Source organism: Maylandia zebra, linkage group LG4 (assembly GCF_041146795.1).
Source record: "Maylandia zebra isolate NMK-2024a linkage group LG4, Mzebra_GT3a, whole genome shotgun sequence".
NCBI classification, from domain to species: Eukaryota; Metazoa; Chordata; class Actinopteri; order Cichliformes; family Cichlidae; genus Maylandia; species Maylandia zebra.
In genome coordinates, this window is record NC_135170.1 from 36312319 (window position 1) to 36329556 (window position 17238).

General features: G+C 43.6%; 1 protein-coding gene across 1 annotated transcript; it reads right to left on the minus strand.

Moving 5' to 3' along the window:
- Positions 1-998: 998 nt before the first annotated feature.
- prf1.3 (perforin 1.3) lies at positions 999-8185 on the minus strand. The gene is made up of 7 exons (XM_023153727.3): positions 7914-8185; positions 7781-7822; positions 5918-6010; positions 4698-4834; positions 4060-4558; positions 3001-3371; positions 999-2720 (listed from the first exon to the last, which is right to left on the minus strand). Exons 1-7 carry the CDS (start codon positions 8145-8147, stop codon positions 2474-2476), a joined length of 1623 nt encoding a protein of 540 aa, XP_023009495.3. The 5' UTR covers positions 8148-8185; the 3' UTR covers positions 999-2473.
- Positions 8186-17238: the final 9053 nt, after the last annotated feature.

A 17238-nucleotide genomic window follows, 5' to 3' on the forward strand; every position in this document is an offset into this window, starting at 1 on the left:
TTCAGCTTTTACAGAGACGATCACACTGATGGTGATCAGTTAATCAATGCAATTGATTAGCAGCACCTGGCTGCTGCTCATCCTCTTAATTCTTGTGGAAGCAGTAAGGATGGACGCTTTCACAGGACTGCGCAGGCAGTCAGCAGGTCCCTCGGGTCAGGAGAGGTGGGGCCGGTTATTCTCAGTTTCTGTTTCATTTTGCAGTTTTCTCTGGTCTGAGTTTCAGCTCTGTAAATAAGCGACTCACCTGGCAGAGTCACCTCACCTGCCTGACTTCCCTTCACTGATATTTGACTAAGACTACATAAAGCAAGTCGCCTTACATGGTTTTAAATTAATACGTAACACAGTTTCACAATGAAATGCAGAAATTTCCTTCAGCAACACTGGAAATGATGAGTCAGAAACCAGAATTCAAACAGGATTAATCTGCTTGGAAATTTAATACGAGCTCAGCAAAAACAAATAAATGTCCTGCTCAAGGTCAAATATCAGGACTTACAGAAGACTAAAATAGTTAAAAATGGCAGCCAACAGAAAAAAGCAGAAATAAAGTTTCTCCTAATCTGTAGTTCTGATGCTTATCAGATAAAGACGGACTGAAAGCTTCCGTCAGCACTGGGAAGTCTGAGGGATCTTCCAGGAAGGGGGACGCTACTTTCCAGACATCTGATTGGCCAGTGGGTATAGGTTTTGTTCCTGCAGGTCTCTAATCTCAAGCATAACCGACAAACAGACTTCTAAATTCATAACATGACAGGTTGGTGTAATTTCAGCTGATCAGTTATTGTCATTTATTGGTGACGTACTACACTGTCATTGCAAACATGTTGGATTTGTGTTTGTTCCTGTTCTGCTGAGGAGTCTTCAGCAGTGAGTAAGCGACAGTTTACCGCAGCCTGTGTGTCACACTGTCAGCAGTGTGTGTTCGGACTGTTTAACAGTCAGGACTGCTGACAGCGGCTGAAATATTCACCATTTCATTACATCTGTCATCACTGTTTGAGCTCTGTGAGCTTTAAAGTGGAGTTAACACTCTGTAAAATACTCCATCCTGTACTTCTGTCAGTCATTCAGAGGATAAAAAACTTTCTGCACATTTAGAAGGTTTTACTTATGCAGCTGATTCATAAAACCAATTACAACCAAAGGAAATCCACCAAATATCAGCCTGAAGCTCCAACCGTGGGAAGCTTCCCAGCAAACATGGTAGGAACAGCGATGGTATCGTCCCAGTAAAAACTGGTCTCTGTATCACTGCGAGAACCGAAGCACAGATGAATGATTGTGATCAGAACCTGTTTTTATATTTGAACCACACTTTGAGGCCATTAAGCTTACCTTACATCTAAATTCTATCCTACTTGTTGCCATGGTAAACTGACCATGTCTGGACTGTCACAGGTCAAAGGTTATTTGATGTCCAGCAGATGGTGAAATTCCTTCTTTGTCATCAGCACATTTTTCATTTTGGAACCTTTTTCAACCCTGACTGGACAGCAAGAGAAGCTGGGCAGCTGTTCATCGATGTGTTTGCTGGGTTGTATCGATGAAGCTCATTTGGATTTGAAGTTTTGTTGGTGTTCGGGTCATTTTACAACAACCTGCTGGTGAGTTTCCATGATGTGAGCTCATTCTGCTTTGGAGACTTTTGAGAAGTTTAACATCTGGATGCTACGCAGAGGAATAGCTGAAGATTCCCAAACAGCAAACGTTTTGAAGTTCAGTAACCATCAGCTGATCTTTTCTCTGTGTCTGATGTTGGTTCCAAAAGGAAAACTGGGCAGATGTTGAAGATGTTACGTCCTGGACATCTTAGTTGAATGTCCACCTTGAACATAGCTTGATGTCCTTCAGGAATGTTGCTATAGGTTTTTCTCGAGTGCCTTCTGGACATCCTTCTCTGCCTTCGGATTCTGATCTGATATCTTTATTTAATGTCTGCTGAATGTCCTTCTTGGACTTTCTAACAACAGGAAATCTGTGTTAAGTTGTTGTTTTTTAATTTAAACCTTCTTGATTGAGAGAATTGAGCAAAATTCCAACCTTTGGGGATGTTTGTCCCCCCACTGATCTGACAGACTACACACTGCTTAGGTCATATAACAGGTTTCATATCAATGATATCGGGGACAGAGGATGATTCCTGTGACAGTCCAGATATGTTAAATTCACCATACAAATGAGACATTTTACTCATACATCACCATAACTGGTTTCAGTCTTTTCCTCTGGTGATACTGGTCTGCCTGAGATGGCTTTTTGTGGCCAAATTACTCATCAATCAAATTGTATTGGGTTTAAAGAGACAGAAACATGCATTTTATTTCTACATTACAATGAACAAATCAAAGGTTTTGTCCCATCTGTGGGTTGGTGTTGGCGACCGGTATTGAGATAACATCAACATTTCATGCTTGCTTGGATTTTCTTAAATTATTTTGTAATCCATGCACTGCTTTTTCCTCCAGTTTCAGTAACCCTGGTGGTTCTTTGCATATCCCATCACGTCCTGGTAGGTAGGCGAGGGGATGTAGCGCTCGCACAGCGACCCCTCCAGGCTGGGACCGCACACGACAGACAGGCGGACCAGCACTGAGCCGTGCTTCAGCTTGAACTTCTTGTTGATGTTTCGACCCATCGTGGGGATGACAGACACTTTCCCCAGCAGGTCATCGTCCCAGATGCTGTCCCGATCCCAAACCTCGAAAACAACGGGTCTGTGGAGGAAACACAGAAGCACTACATCAGAGATCACCTGATTCTACTTGTGCTTCTCTAAGCTACTGTTTAGGAAATCTTTTATTTTGGTTCTTGAATACCTCACGCTCTTTTTGATTTGGACATTTTAACATGCACATCTATGAGGACTGACTCACTGCTGGAACCTCAAGTGAATGCTAGAGAAACTGCAGGTTTTGGTTTACAGCCCAAAGAGTGGCTGTAAGTCTCAGATCTTGCAGAAACTGAAATTGATTAGTAATAATTAGTGTTGCTCACTTTCGTTCTTTGAGGTTGATGCTTCCAAAAGTAAAGAGGTAGTTCCACTGGGGGAAGTTGTTGTTCCAGATCACTGGCGTCGTGCCTCCTTGGTTGTTGTAGAAAACTTTAACATATCCGTCTGTCTTGCTGAAATAGTCGCCCCACAGTGCCTCAGCTCGGACCACCGTCACGTTCATCTGAGCTACACCTGCCGCAGCAGGACAGCAATGGGAGTCAACCATTCGATGACCTTGACACTGGCACGCGCAGTTCTGCTTCCGGTGGCCAATCTTGCAGTCGACGGGGCAGTGGAGCGGCTTGGCGCTTGTGAGAATGTAGTCACTGATGGCGTCTCGCAGGCTGGCCTTTAGGATGGGATTGTCTCTTATCTAACAAAGAGAATAGAGCTTTTAAATAATCTGGTTGAGGCTGAAAGTAACAGATTAAGAGTAAAACCAAAAGACTGAATGAGGCTCAGACTGATGCTAAAAGGCAGCTAAACTGATGCAAGTTATATTTGGTTAAAAAAAACAACGATGCTCTTAAGTTTCTACTTGATATCTTTAAACTGTACACGTGTCTGTATGCAGACAGAACAAATGTAACCTGAATATTGTGACAGTTTGTGTAAACATTGCTTTGGCCTTTAAAATGTGAGCAGAATATAATGCTTGGGGATTTAACTAGCTATTAAAATCTGTTATTAAAACTATAACCATATTTGTATAAATCGCACATGAAAAACGTAAGCATTAAAAAAACGCCACTTTAATAAGAAAAACTCAAGAGTTGGTTGGGCTTTTCTTCACATGATGCATAGATATATTTTAGAGCAGCAGCACCCTCCAGTTCCTGAAGTAGTTGTGAACATGGCATAAGGAGGAGGTTAGGGTGGAGAGATGGGTCACCCAAACAAACTTTCATTTTTAATTCACAGTCAGCAGTCAGATTTCTTTTAACCGTGACTTTTATGACTCAAACTGCCATGGTTACCCAAACCCTAACCAAACCATCTGAAGACATTTAAAGGGAAATAATAACTTTATCAGCTCAGTTTACCCTTCATTTGTTCCTCACCAATAAGTGCAGAGGGCTGATCTGGTAGGAAACCACTCCTGGGACACTCTTCAGAGACGCAAGCCATTTCTTATACCCCTCAGACCCTCTGGGATTGAACAGGATGTCCGTTATACCCCCATCTCCGCCCAGCACCTGGGTCTTCCTGTCGGAGAAGGCCGTACTGAAGGTTGAAGCGGTTTTAAGGCTCTTGCTCTTCCGGCGGCAGAACTCACTGGAGGCGTGAACAGGGATGCCCTTAATGGTTGCGCTGGCTTCGGCAGACAGACAGGTGCTGACAGCCTGGATTGACAGTCCAGACATGGAGGTTTGGCAGGTCCGGATTGCGGTCATGGAGTGAACCCGACCCCCGAGTTGAACTCTGCGGATAAAGTGGGTCCCGTAGATGGAGATAAACTGACGGAAGGCGGAGGTGTTTTTGTGATCATAGGTGGAGGGAAGGTTCTTCAGGGAGACCTCAAACTCTTTGCTCAGTGGGGGACGGGAGTGAAGACGGAAGCTGACGGTAAAGAAGGTAAGGGTTGACTGAGGCATGCAAGAATACAGCCACACAGGAGCACAGAGGAGGGACACCTTTTCAGGACCGACACAAGCAGTCACCTGGATAGGTGACGTCAGGACGAGAGAATCAAACTCACGTGTAGTATTTGCATTTGAATTCGTGGCTAGTGAAGCTAAACTTATCACTCCGGCTGCGAGACTCTGCAAACGTTGATGACATGGAGTGAGATCCTCCGATGGCGACACCAGCAATTCCCTTAATGCCGAGGCCCACCTGAGAAGAGGTATACCAGAAACATGAGACATGGTACTCAGAGAGTGTTGCAATCAACATCAACAAGAGAATTTAGCATAAGCAAGGATCGTGTTTAACTTCCAGGGAAGAGCAAAGCGAAGAGTTTGATGTGGTCCCTTTGATCTGATTTACGTGTTGATTCCATGTTTTATTTCAAAATCATAGTCCAATATTTCTGTTAACCATGACCGCAGTGCTGGACTGAGACCATCAGAATTTACTGAGCTCAGAGATCACGTGAGCGGTAGACTCGGAGTTTGTATTCCAGGACAAAGTGAGTGTATTTTGTTCAAAAATGGACCAATATCTATTTCCTAAAGCTTGTCTTACACCATTACCCCCCCCCCCCCCCACCATAGAATAGATTAAAATTAAAGTGCTCAGTTTGTGATTAATTTGAAAGCTGTTGAAAAAATTAAACTGAGCATTTTGTTAAGAGATTGATGCTGACACGAGTGTTTTATTATAACATAAAAATATAATACTAATAAAAAAAGTGTTGCAGCTCTCTCTTTATTATTATTAATCGCCTAATTCAGTCAGTCAACTGTATGGTTTCCCTGTCAACCGATACAACCAATGTAAAACTAGGAAATCAGTAAATATCATAATAATCTTTATTTCATTTAAAAGTTAAATATATGCCAAACGTTAATACAAGTGTCCATAAAACACTTAAAATTAAAAAATAATTAAGGACTGCTGAAAATATGAGAGAGTGTTATTAAAAAGTTTTGGGATTATATATTATTTTGAATTTGGAAACTTAAACGTTTACAGGATTATAATTTTCTTAAACAGTGTGAATTAGGATGACTGGGACATGAAGTTGAAGCAGCATTTCATCTGATTAATGTAAATCAAATTACTTTAGGGTGGGGTAAATATTCATAGGTGTGTTATCAGTGTTATGTCCTGTCCACCCTGTTACCTGTGGGGGTTTTCCCCCAGGCTCAGGTCGCCCCCTGCTGGACATTAATAGAATGCAAGCTTAATGGGCTTCTGTCCATCTTTTATATGCAGTTTGTGTGTGTTATTTGCTGAAGTCAGAAACTCTTCAACCTTCCAGCTGACTCCCAGCGATGAACTCCTCTCCTTCATCACTGACTGGCTGGACTCAAAGAGCTTGCTGCTGAGGCTGTGCTCGCACTGCACCTGAGGACAGAGAGCACGCTGGGTGATGCTGTTCACATCCACATAAACACCATGTTTACTCTTCAAAGAGGAGAAAAGGGGGTTGGCTAGAACTTCTGTTATGTTATAACTTCTTCAAGTTAGAGAGACAAGTGACTGTAAAGTGGAAACAGCTTGCAGGACAGAAACAACTGGATTACACTGCTAACACATCTGTACAGACACATGCTAACACAAAGCTAGCAAAGAAAACACAGTGAACATAAGAATAAATGCATGCAGACCCGAGCACAGCAGCCAGAGCCTGAAGGTCAACAGGTAACAAAGGCAGTGATGATCAGCCTGCAGCTTCTGTTTCTACCTGTTTAAGTGTTCACTGTAAAATCACCATGGCAACCTCTTTGAAGTCTCTTTGGGCTGATGTTCATCTTTGCTTTGTGCTTTCAGCTTTGAGCTCATATGTAAAAACTAAAAGAAAGCTTGTACACGTGTCCTCATTAGCATTGGGATTTGTGTTGGTCTGCGGGGCAACAGAAGCTGCTGGTTGGCAATTGTTGATTAGCTCCCACGGAGACGCCGAAGGAACTGAACAAGGTGGCCATGGATTTAGGATTCAGTGGGGCAGGAAGGATGCTTAACAGGGTCAGGACCTTTCATGTACTCCATGGTGAGGATGTTGAAAGATTATAAAGAATGACTTCATCAGTGATGTACTGAAATGGTTGATGACACGGGGTGGCGATGAAGATGGTGTCAGTTGTGTCATCACCTGTAAAGGTCAAACTGAGGCTGGTGATGATTTTAGCACTGTGTGTCCAGTAAGAACTCCAGCAGGCAAAGCAGAAACAGCTGGAGAAAGAAAAGAAACACTCAGCAACCTGCACTTTGTGAAACTCCGTGGCCACGGAATATGAACCACCTCCAAGGAACTTGGTAAGGCACAGGGAAGAATCAGATCTTACTCTGAGCACATCCCAAGGACATCAGCAGACGCTGAACCAAAGTCGAGACAATAGTGATGTTTTACATGTGCTTCACATCAGCTCCCTGACAACGTTTAGTGCAGCCACAAGCCGAGGAGGAAGCATCTGAAGGCATTTTCAAAACGTTACGATTTGAACGGCGTTCCGATGTCTGATGAGAATCTTCTGGGGCATTTGCGTATGGAGGCCAAAGCCAGCAGAGGTGACTGTTTGTACTTTGAGAAGCAGTTCCTGCATATGGATCCTGAACGTGGTTATGATGTGGCAAACGATTATTGCATTACTTTGGTAAGGAGCTCCGGAGTGCTGCTGGCTGGACAGAAAGACCTTTGCTGCCGTCAGTGCTTAAGATGAAGAACCCGAATTTCTGCAGAAGTTGACACCAAATGCAATAAGAGCAGAAATGTGAAAGCTGAGGAAATAAGAATATTTAGAGACATTAACCTAAACTTTGTTTGGTTTTATTGCTTTCATTTAAACATCTATCGATTTAGAAAATAATTAAGAATGAAATCTGTAAGATTACAACAACAAAAAGGAAGTGTCATCAGACTCTGTGTTGTGTCATATTTTTGTGTTAGCACATGTCGTACATTTTAATTACTTTTTTAACCCTGTTGGAATTATTGTGCGAATTATTTTGAAATATTTAAAACAAAGTTTAAAGAATGAAGTCAGTCATGCAAGCGCATGTTGACAGTGCGAGAATGACATCAAATAGATGTGAATATTATTTTTTCTTTCAAGAAGTCAGTTTTAATAGTTCACATAAGCTGTCTGCATAAATAAAACGTGTGAATGTGCTGACCTTGATGCGCCAGTCGAGCACTGAAACGGGCAGCTTCTGGATCTGTGGGAGGAGGACAGCATTTCTCTGTGAGTGAGCAGAAACAGCAGCGGCACGACTGAAACTGCTGAAAGAGCTTTGGGAGGGGAGGCACCTGGTTGAGGAGGCGGTTGTGGCACACGGTGCAGTTCCCCTGAGCACCCCCCACCATGTAGTCCTTCACGTTGACCACAAGGGCCCCGCTGGTCTGCAGCTTCACCACATCGAAACCCTCGCCGACCAGATTGTGACCCGGCACGAAGGGGACCTTCTGACACTCGGTGAACGAGCTGGTCTGACACCCCAGACAGAGAGGGAGGAAGACGAGGAGGAGGAAGGAGGACAGCATCGCAGCTGGGAGGAAGAAGAAAGTCAATCGCTTACATGTTTCAGATCAGCAAGCACATTTCAACATTAGACAAAGACAACCCGGGCTGGACGGGTCGATCATAATTCATGCTGCAGAATAATTCCAAGTCAACAGGAACCCGGAACACTTAAGGTCAGAGGTCGTCATTCCACAATAAAAAAAGAGAATGCCAGCCCACATGAAGGGTTTGGCCTAGAAGACTGAGATGCTTCGTGTTGGAAAACCCTCCAAGAGTGGGCTAAAAATCCCCCACAGTGACGTGAAAAACTCACTGAAGGAATAACTGACTGCAGCCGCTGCTGCCGCGGGGGGAACAGCCATCGGGGTTGGGGGGCAGTTTGCACACAGGGCAGGTAGGTTTGATATGTTTGTTCCCTTAATGAATGAAATCGTCTTTTAAAACTGCATTTTGTGTTTACTTTGTTATCATTGTTCAATATTACTCTGAGTTTGAAGATGTGAAACATAAAAGTGTGAAAAACATACGAAAAATAGGAAATCGAGACTTTCTCACACCATCGTTTCTGCGTGTGTGATCAGCTACGTGTGCAGATGACACACATTTATAATCATTTATTCTATGAGAGCAGGATATGACATCACGTAAAACACGATTCAGATACAAAATCAGCAATTTCATTGATCTCTGACATCTGTGTCGATCTATATATAAATAGATCGTATATATATGTGAATGAAATCATTTTATATTTCAGAATTTACATTTTTCATGAGAAAATATTAAAAAAATAATGTTTCTATTTGTTTTAAATGTAAAGTTTTAAACAACATTTAAACATTTTATTTGAATTCATTTTTGTATTTCTGTCTATATCCTGTGTTTTCTGTCACATAAAAGCCAATTTGACATTTTATAACTTTGACATATACGATGCAGATTTTTTAAAAGAAAACAAGTAAAACTAATTCTGTGTTTTTTAGATATTTAAAGTTACATTAGCGTTAAAAACATAAGAAATGAGAAAGGCGGCTGACCTGCTGATGATGGCGATCAGTGAAGTCTGCTGTGCGAGGAGCAGCGTTTAAACCCAGACGTGGCTGCGTGATCACACCTCCACACAGTGAAGAAAGTGTCGCACTTCTTCAGTGTTTGACGTGTTCGACAAAATATCCGTTTGCAGTTTCAGCTTTTCTGGGCTGAAGTGTTTGGTGGTGGACGACCGATCACACTGCCAGAACCACCCAAAGAACCTTTGACTTTGGGACACAGTCTAACCATCGTCCCCTCCTTTGTAAACTTCTGCCTTTTCCATTCTTTTGGGAATCTAATATTTCTGTTAAGCCTACAAGGTGTAAAGTTTTTAGTGAAACATGCGTCTGAACCATATCCGTCCTTTGCCTTTGATCATCGCTGAATGATTTCTGCCTCACTAACCTCCTGAACGTGACGCTTCTACAGTTATTAGTTAGAAAATACTTTGAGATTTGTTCAAGTCATCAGCTGTGGAGTCTCAACCTGCAATAATCATAACATTTATACTCACTTTATTAATTCCCTTCTTACTGGATGATTAATAATTCAATTAAATGACTGAAACATTGCGACCTTTGACCTTTCTGTATTTCTCATAACTAATCATCATTAGAGTGAGTACCTCTGCAGTTTGCAGGTCAGGTGTGTTAAAGCCCAAAGGTCAGCTCCATCTCAGACTCCACAGGCCTCAGTCAAAGGTTAAAGGTTAAAGTTCATGGCAACACAATTAGAAACAGACTGAACAACACAGCTTGTTAGTAAGAGCTCTTCACACACGGCAGCCTTATAGGAGTGAAGGAGACCAGGAGGCTGTGTGTGTGTGTGTGTGCGTGTGTGTGTGTGTGTGTGTGTGTGTGTGTGTGTGTGTACGTGTGTGTGTGTGTGTACGTGTGTGTACGTGTGTGTGTGTGTGTGTGTACATGTGTGTGTGTGTACGTGTGTGTGTGTGTGTGTGTACATGTGTGTGTGTGTGTGTACATGTGTGTGTGTGTGTGTACGTGTGTGTGTGTGTGTGTGTGTGTGTGTGTGTGTACGTACGTGTGTGTGTGTGTGTACATGTGTGTGTGTGTGTGTGTGTGTGTACATGTGTGTGTGTGTACGTGTGTACGTGTGTGTACATGTGTGTGTGTGTACGTGTGTGTGTGTGTGTGTACGTGTGTGTGTGTGTGTGTGTACGTGTGTGTACGTGTGTGTGTGTGTGTGTGTACGTGTGTGTGTGTGTGTGTGTGTGTGTGTGTGTACATGTGTGTGTGTGTGTGTGTGTGTGTGTGTGTACATGTGTGTGTGTACGTGTGTGTGTGTGTGCGTGTGTGTGTGTGTAGGTGTGTGTGTAGGTGTGTGTGTGTGTGTGTGTACATGTGTGTGTGTGTACGTGTGTGTGTGTGTGTGTGTGTGTGTGTGTGTACATGTGTGTGTGTGTACGTGTGTACATGTGTGTGTGTGTGTGTGTACGTGTGTGTACGTGTGTGTGTGTGTACGTGTGTGTGTGTGTGTGTGTGTGTGTAGGTGTGTGTGTGTGTACGTGTGTGTGTGTGTGTGTGTGTACGTGTGTGTGTGTGTGTGTGTGTGTACATGTGTGTGTGTGTACGTGTGTACATGTGTGTGTGTGTGTGTGTGTGTGTGTACGTGTGTGTGTGTACGTGTGTGTGTGTACGTGTGTGTGTGTGTACATGTGTGTACATGTGTGTGTGTGTGTACGTGTGTGTGTGTGTGTGTGTGTGTGTGTACATGTGTGTGTGTGTGTGTGTACGTGTGTGTGTGTATGTATGCACAGACTCAGCAGAAAAGTTGCAGTTGTAGTCAAACTGTTGTCACGACTGTGAAACCACAAAAACAACTTCCTGAAGAAGTGATGACAGTTTCTACACCAATTCACAACAACAGTCACCTCAGTGTCAATGGCAGAGAGAAACCCACCAATCAGACGATTCCACCCGAGCAGCACTCAGTGACAGTGGGGAGGAAGAACTCCCTTTTAACAGGAACAATCTGGAGATGTTAATTAATTAAATTATTTATTTGTTTTTTTAAATGTAAAGATTAATTTAAAAACTAATTAAATTAATAATATTTATGAAACATCCAACAGGACTTCAAACAACTTCAGAAACAAAAATGTAAAAACATTACAAAAATTACAATTTAACACTGCATCAAAAATATGAAAACACCTTTAAAAAACAAAAACAAATACATGGTGGGCAACATGGAAAAAGCCAAAGAGACACTTTTAAATAAAAGAGCAAATGAAAAGTGGGATTTTTTACAAGAATATTAAAGTTTTATTTTTTAAAACTTCACCATGTTTGAGTTAAATCACAGCTGCTAAACATCCTCCCGTCCTCCTACGATAAAGCTTTAAAGATGAGAAGAAACATGAAAGGAAGAAAGAAATTTAAAAAATGTAAAAAACAGACGGAGAAACGTGTAAAATTCTGAATTCAGAAAAAGTAAAAATACTCCAAAGATTACAGTTTTAGGTCCTTTGAAGACTTCCTCCTCCTGATGTCTCGCTGCTGTCTCTTCTGCCCCCTGCTGGTCTGTTGTCACATTGCAGCAGACTTTCACCTTGGAGGAGGCTGAAGGGCAGTGTGTGTGTGTGTGTGTGTGTGTGTGTGTGTGTGTGTGTGTGTGTGTGTGTGTGTGTGTGTTCTTCCATCTCTGTGAGGACAGCAGCTCCGTAAATGACTTCAAATGACTCATCGTCCCTGTAAGGACTAAAAATGAAACCAGTCCTCACAAAGACAGCCTGACGAGCGCGCACACACACAGTGGGGTTTCCATCCCTTCCTGTGGCCTTCTCTGCACTGATCGTTCCTCTTTTATCTTTTGTTTCACTTCTACAGTTCATGTGTCTGGCAAAGCCAGAAATTTAAAAGCCAGAAATGAAACTGAGTGCGTGAGCTTTGGTCCCAGAGCTCAACTGAGTTTCCTCTCCTTATACTACAGCACTATTTGACAGTCTGAGAGGAGCAAACACAGCCTCACAGTTCATTAACCAGATGTGTTTTTTATGTTTTAAAATGTTTAAAGATGTTTGAATAGACTTGGAAGAAAAGGTTTTATTATTCCTTTTACTCCTAAAACCATCATAACACTGTAACTTATTTTAATATTTAAAGTAAGTATTAATTAGACGGACCAGATGTCAGCTCTTCCTCATCATTTTAACCCTTCAACAGAATCATCCAGTCGACTGGTTGTAAAATTACAAAACAATTCTCATGTTTTGGGAACAATTTGAGTTTCCTCCCTGGTGTAAACAGTAACGGCGTTACAGCCATTAAAAATGGCCGAGCACCGAGCCAATGGTAACAAAGGCTAACCTCTAAACTTGTTTGGCTCCTGCACTTCATTTTTTCCCGTCTCTGAACATCCGTCACCCGGCGGCTGGTTTCTCCACGCTTCCTCGCGGCCATGAGTCAAAGTTTCGTCTTTCTCTCAGAGTTCATGGCTGATGTGGAGCGAGGGGCCCGCTCCGTTTTACGAGGCCTATGTGCGCTCGGCTCCTGTAGTTACAGGGATTTTACTGCGTGTGCCTTGGACACCGGCCCGGGAACGCTCGTCTCAGAGTCAGAAATGATCCGGAGAGAAAAGAGGCCCAAACAGCCTGGCTCCTCCGGGTTTCCGGCTGCTAATGGAGACAATTAAAGGCAAGAGTTCATATGTGAACGCGGCCGGGCAGATAAAGCTGGAGGAAGGAGTCTCCACGAGCCGACCCCGTCCCACCGAGTCCTCTGAGACAAGGCCACTCGTTCACTCTGACCTCGCTCACCATCAGCTACACTATGAATTATGGGATGTCATTATGTCCTCTCTTTTCATAAAGGATGCTCCAGTGTTACCTACCCTAAGGAGGTAATGAAAGAAGCACTGAAGCTCCTTATTCAGTAAAAAAGGGAAAGAAATGTGTCAATAGTCCCAAAGTTTCCTACTTATGTCATGATTCTATTTACCGTCCTTTTGCTTCCTTCTTTCTCTCATGCTTTTCATCTGTCCTTCCATCCTTCCTTCTTCCTGCCCTTCCTTTCTTTTTCTCCTTTCTTGATTCCTTCCTTCTTTAATTCTGCTTTCTGTCCTTTTTTTCTTCTTTGCTAACGTTTCTTCTCTCCTTCCGTCCCTACATCTGTCCTTTCCTTCTCCTTTCTTTCTTCTTTCTTTCATTCGTTCCGTCTCTTTCCTTCCCCTTTTCCTCACTTCCTTTCTACTTTTACTCCTTTCTTTCCTCCCTAATTCTTCCTTCTTTTCCTGTTTTCTAACTTCTTTCCCTTAATCCTTGATTTCCGTCATTCCATTTTCTTATCCTTGTTTCTCTCTTTCTTCCTTCCATCCTTCTTTTCCTCCTTCTGTCCTTCCCTCATTAAACCCACTCTCGTTAGGCTGCAGATACTTCAGGAAGTAACTAAACTCAAAGGCAGGAAAAAGTGGGATTACATGGACCGTGAAGTGTTGGTGGGCGCGTTCTTCAATTCTAACTTCCATTCTCAGTTTGTTAGGAATAAATCTGACGAAGCTCCGCCTCCTGAAGTCTGACGCTTGTGGCTTTAATGAAGCTAAAGTCTGCCGGTCAGAGGGTTAATTCTCCCTCTGTTGTGTCTGCAGGCGGAGCTGGCGTGCTTGCCTCCTGCACAAACACAAGCGTATCAGATGAAGCACATCTGTCACAGCTGGCATTATGCTGACAAAGAGGAAATTGATTTTTTGTTCCCATCACAGGAGAAAGCAGCAGATGGGTTTGCTTTGAGAAGGACTTATGAATTATTGGTGAGCGCCATCCTCCACCAGCGATCTGAGGAGGTTTCTGTGGTCTCAGAGTGAAGAAGAAACCAGCAGCTCAGAAACAACCTCCATGTTTCTGTGTTAAAGTGATGTTTATAGTTTCATAGACTAACTGTTAATTCAGACTTAAAACCCAATCAGTGGAATAAAAACGTCTCTAAACATTTTGAATTAAAAAAATTTGAATTTCGGTTAATTAATTCTGACTTTAAGCCCTGCTTTGAATTCGTGAGGCTAGTTTTAAGTTAAAGTCTGTTTATGGTGCTGATGTTTGTATTCCAAAACAAATTTAACATAAATTAAGTTGTTTGAATTATTATTTATGTTAAGATTTAGAATTAACTATTATCAAAAACAATTTAAAGAAACTGTTTAAAAAATTTGACCTTTCACTTTGTTTCTTCCATAATTCTAATTTTAAAAGTTTAATTAAAAAAACAACTAATTTTGACTTCCCCGTCAGTTAGACTGAAGCAGCATTTTTTAACAATAACTTAAGAATTAATTAAAAAATATACTTTTTCTTATGCTCGAAAAATCTCGTCACGAATGAGCTTCCATACTGTGGCTCTGCTACGATGGGGCTCGCGACGTGTTTAAGAGCATTTTCGTGGATCTGAGGCCGGAAGTGAAAGTGCTTCTTCCTGCTCAGATTAAACTGAAGCTCCGACATTAACGCGGCCTTTTCCTCCTTTATGTAAGTGACGCGGTAAACAACACAAATAAGGAGGAAATGATGAAACCACTTCCCGCGGCTCTCCGTCTCACCAACCGAGCCGCCCCTGCCTCTGCAGCCGGCGGAGGGGAGCCCCGCGGCGGCCTGGAGCTCCTGGAGGCCGGGTCGGTAGGACGGAGAGCTGCGGGAGGGGGACAGGTGCAGCTCGGCCTCTCACGACAACAAAGCCGCAGATGATCGACGGGAAGGCCCCGCCCTCTTCTCATGCAACGATTTTACGTGATTGCCGTAGTAACTCTAGAAGAGGCGCACGAGACTTTAGGGGGCGTGTCGCTTCTCTGCGGCATGCGCTCAATCAGAGAGAGGTGGGGAAGGGGATGGTGGGGGGGGGACTTATGTTGTAAGTGACGTAATCCCGAAATAAAGGCGCAAAAGCAGCATCCCTGCAGGTCCCTGACACCAGAGCAGGGCCCGCCTGTGGGAGCTGGCCTCACCCAGACCTGCAGACACAGATCACATCTCCCAGCAGCCAATGACAGTTAAATACACCCATCTGCATCAGGTCGTCATGAAAGCATCTGATCCTGAGTCTGTTCTGTTTCAAATCCGTGTTAAGTGTAAAAATCTGTCAGCTGTCTGAGTCAAACCGAGCCTCAGATGTGAGCGGTGAAGTGAGTCACTCCACCTCCTCCCAGCCCTCCAACACACAAATATCCACTGCTTCTGCCTTTAACAGTGAAAATGATATCGACATCGGATCAAAGTCCTGGTTATCTAACACATCGATACACAACAAAGATTCTTCCATCTCTGACGGCACATTAAAGATACCTCAGCAGCACACTTGGATCAGGCTTCAGGTGACTCTGAGTCAAAGCTTTATGAACTCTGTGAAACACGTGTTTGAAAGTGGCTTCGTTGGTCGACAGAAAAGAAAGATGGCTCTTCAATGGGAGTGAGCGTGTCTCTGGTGGACGGGCAGCTCTGTGTACAGAGCTCATGAGCCTACATAAGACTTGTTTTTACTGCACAAACAAAGGCTGACTCATTTCCAATGCAAACCTGCGACGCATGTGGCTCAGAAAACCGACAGAAACCAGGCTCCTGAACACAGCAGGAACCCGGCACGACCTCAGCCTGAACACCTGCAGAGGCACCGAGCTCCTCTGATTTTACTAACTCCTAATTTAAGATGTTTGGGGTGGGGCTCAGGAGGTTGGGGGTTCACTCCCTGCGTCCTCCAACCTGCATGTCGAAGCACCCTTAGGCAAGATACAGAACCCAGAGTTTCCCCGATGCATCCATCAGAGAGTGTGTGTGTCTGTATGTGTTTGTCTTGATGCTTCCTCTCAGAGGTCGATTTGAGTCTAACGAATAAACTTTAACAGTCGTATAAAGGTGCTCTACTTCACCATGGTAACACTGCAGGTGTGAGGCTATGTGCTGTCTCACAGAGCGTGGATCGTGGCCTGCGTGAGGGGACAGTTTGCACATTAACACCATGAAAACAAGCTGCTGGCTCATTGTTAGTCAGTGCTGCTGGTTTCAGTTCTGCAGCTGTGCTGTTTATAATGTGTCAGCTGACACTGAGGGACACGCTCAGCAGCAACTTCCTGTTCTGTCTCACCTGGATTACTGAGCATGTGGCGGGAAAATTCCTGTTGGTGTGCAACACTCAGAGATGGCAGCGTTTCAAAGCTAGCACTGCTCAGCAGTTTCAGTCCTCATGGTTATTATTTGTGGATGAGTACACGGTGAGACCTATCCCACTATCCCAGCTGCCAAACAGCAACGGGCGGGAACGCCCCACGGAGGTCGCCCATCTGCACCCTGCAGAAAAAGTTCATGACACATCGGGTTGACCCAGACTGCAGCTACTGCGGTTGGTCTGCAGCATCGCTTCCTAAGGAGCATTTCACCCACTGTTTGAGTTTATCTGTGAATAACAATCAGCACAGAGAACCACAATTACAGCTTCAACGTGAGGAGTCACTAATACCAAAGCAACTTCAGGCAACTGTTGTTGTGATTTGGTGCTAATAAGTAATCCTGAAGTGACTTGAACAGAGAGACTGACGAAGCTGTCGGGAACGTGCAAACTGGAAAACCATGAGGGACAAATATGTTTGACCTGAGAAACCAGAGAGCAAGGACCCAGGAGCAGAGGAAGTCCTATCATTTTATTTTCCATCATCTGATATCGCTTCTAAATCAGCGAGAGAAGACCACACTAACACAGAATGCTAAGCATGAGCAGAAATACCAACAGTGATGCAAAGATTCCCCACGGAAGCCTGAATCCACCTTTGTATAACGTTGGGATGCTAGCATTAATTAGCATATGTCTGTGTGATGCTCCCTGTGGATCAAGCAGCTTGCACACCTAGCATGCTAGCATAAGTTGATAACTCCACCCTCACTTCGGGCTCCAAGATCCAGCTCAGTGACGGAGGCGAGGCTTCAAAGGACGGAGCTCACCGGCAACAGTAGCCTGTGGCCATCTTTTATATACAGTGTGTGCTGCGGCTCCACTAAATGCATAAGGTCACAGAGTTTAGGATTCACATTAATTAATAATGGTGCTTTTGTGTGCTGGAACACGTCTATGAGCAGCTGCAGCA

Excerpts from the sequence above, each read along its gene's own strand:
- prf1.3 (XM_023153727.3), bottom strand. The coding sequence starts at position 8,147 with ATGCTGTCCTCCTTCCTCCTCCTCGTCTTCCTCCCTCTCTGTCTGGGG. Across the intron at positions 6,011-7,780 it reads TGCTCGACTGGCGCATCAAG|GTGCAGTGCGAGCACAGCCT; the intron begins GTCAGCACATTC and ends CTCTGTCCTCAG. Across the intron at positions 2,721-3,000 it reads ATCAACCTCAAAGAACGAAA|ACCCGTTGTTTTCGAGGTTT; the intron begins GTGAGCAACACT and ends TTTCCTCCACAG.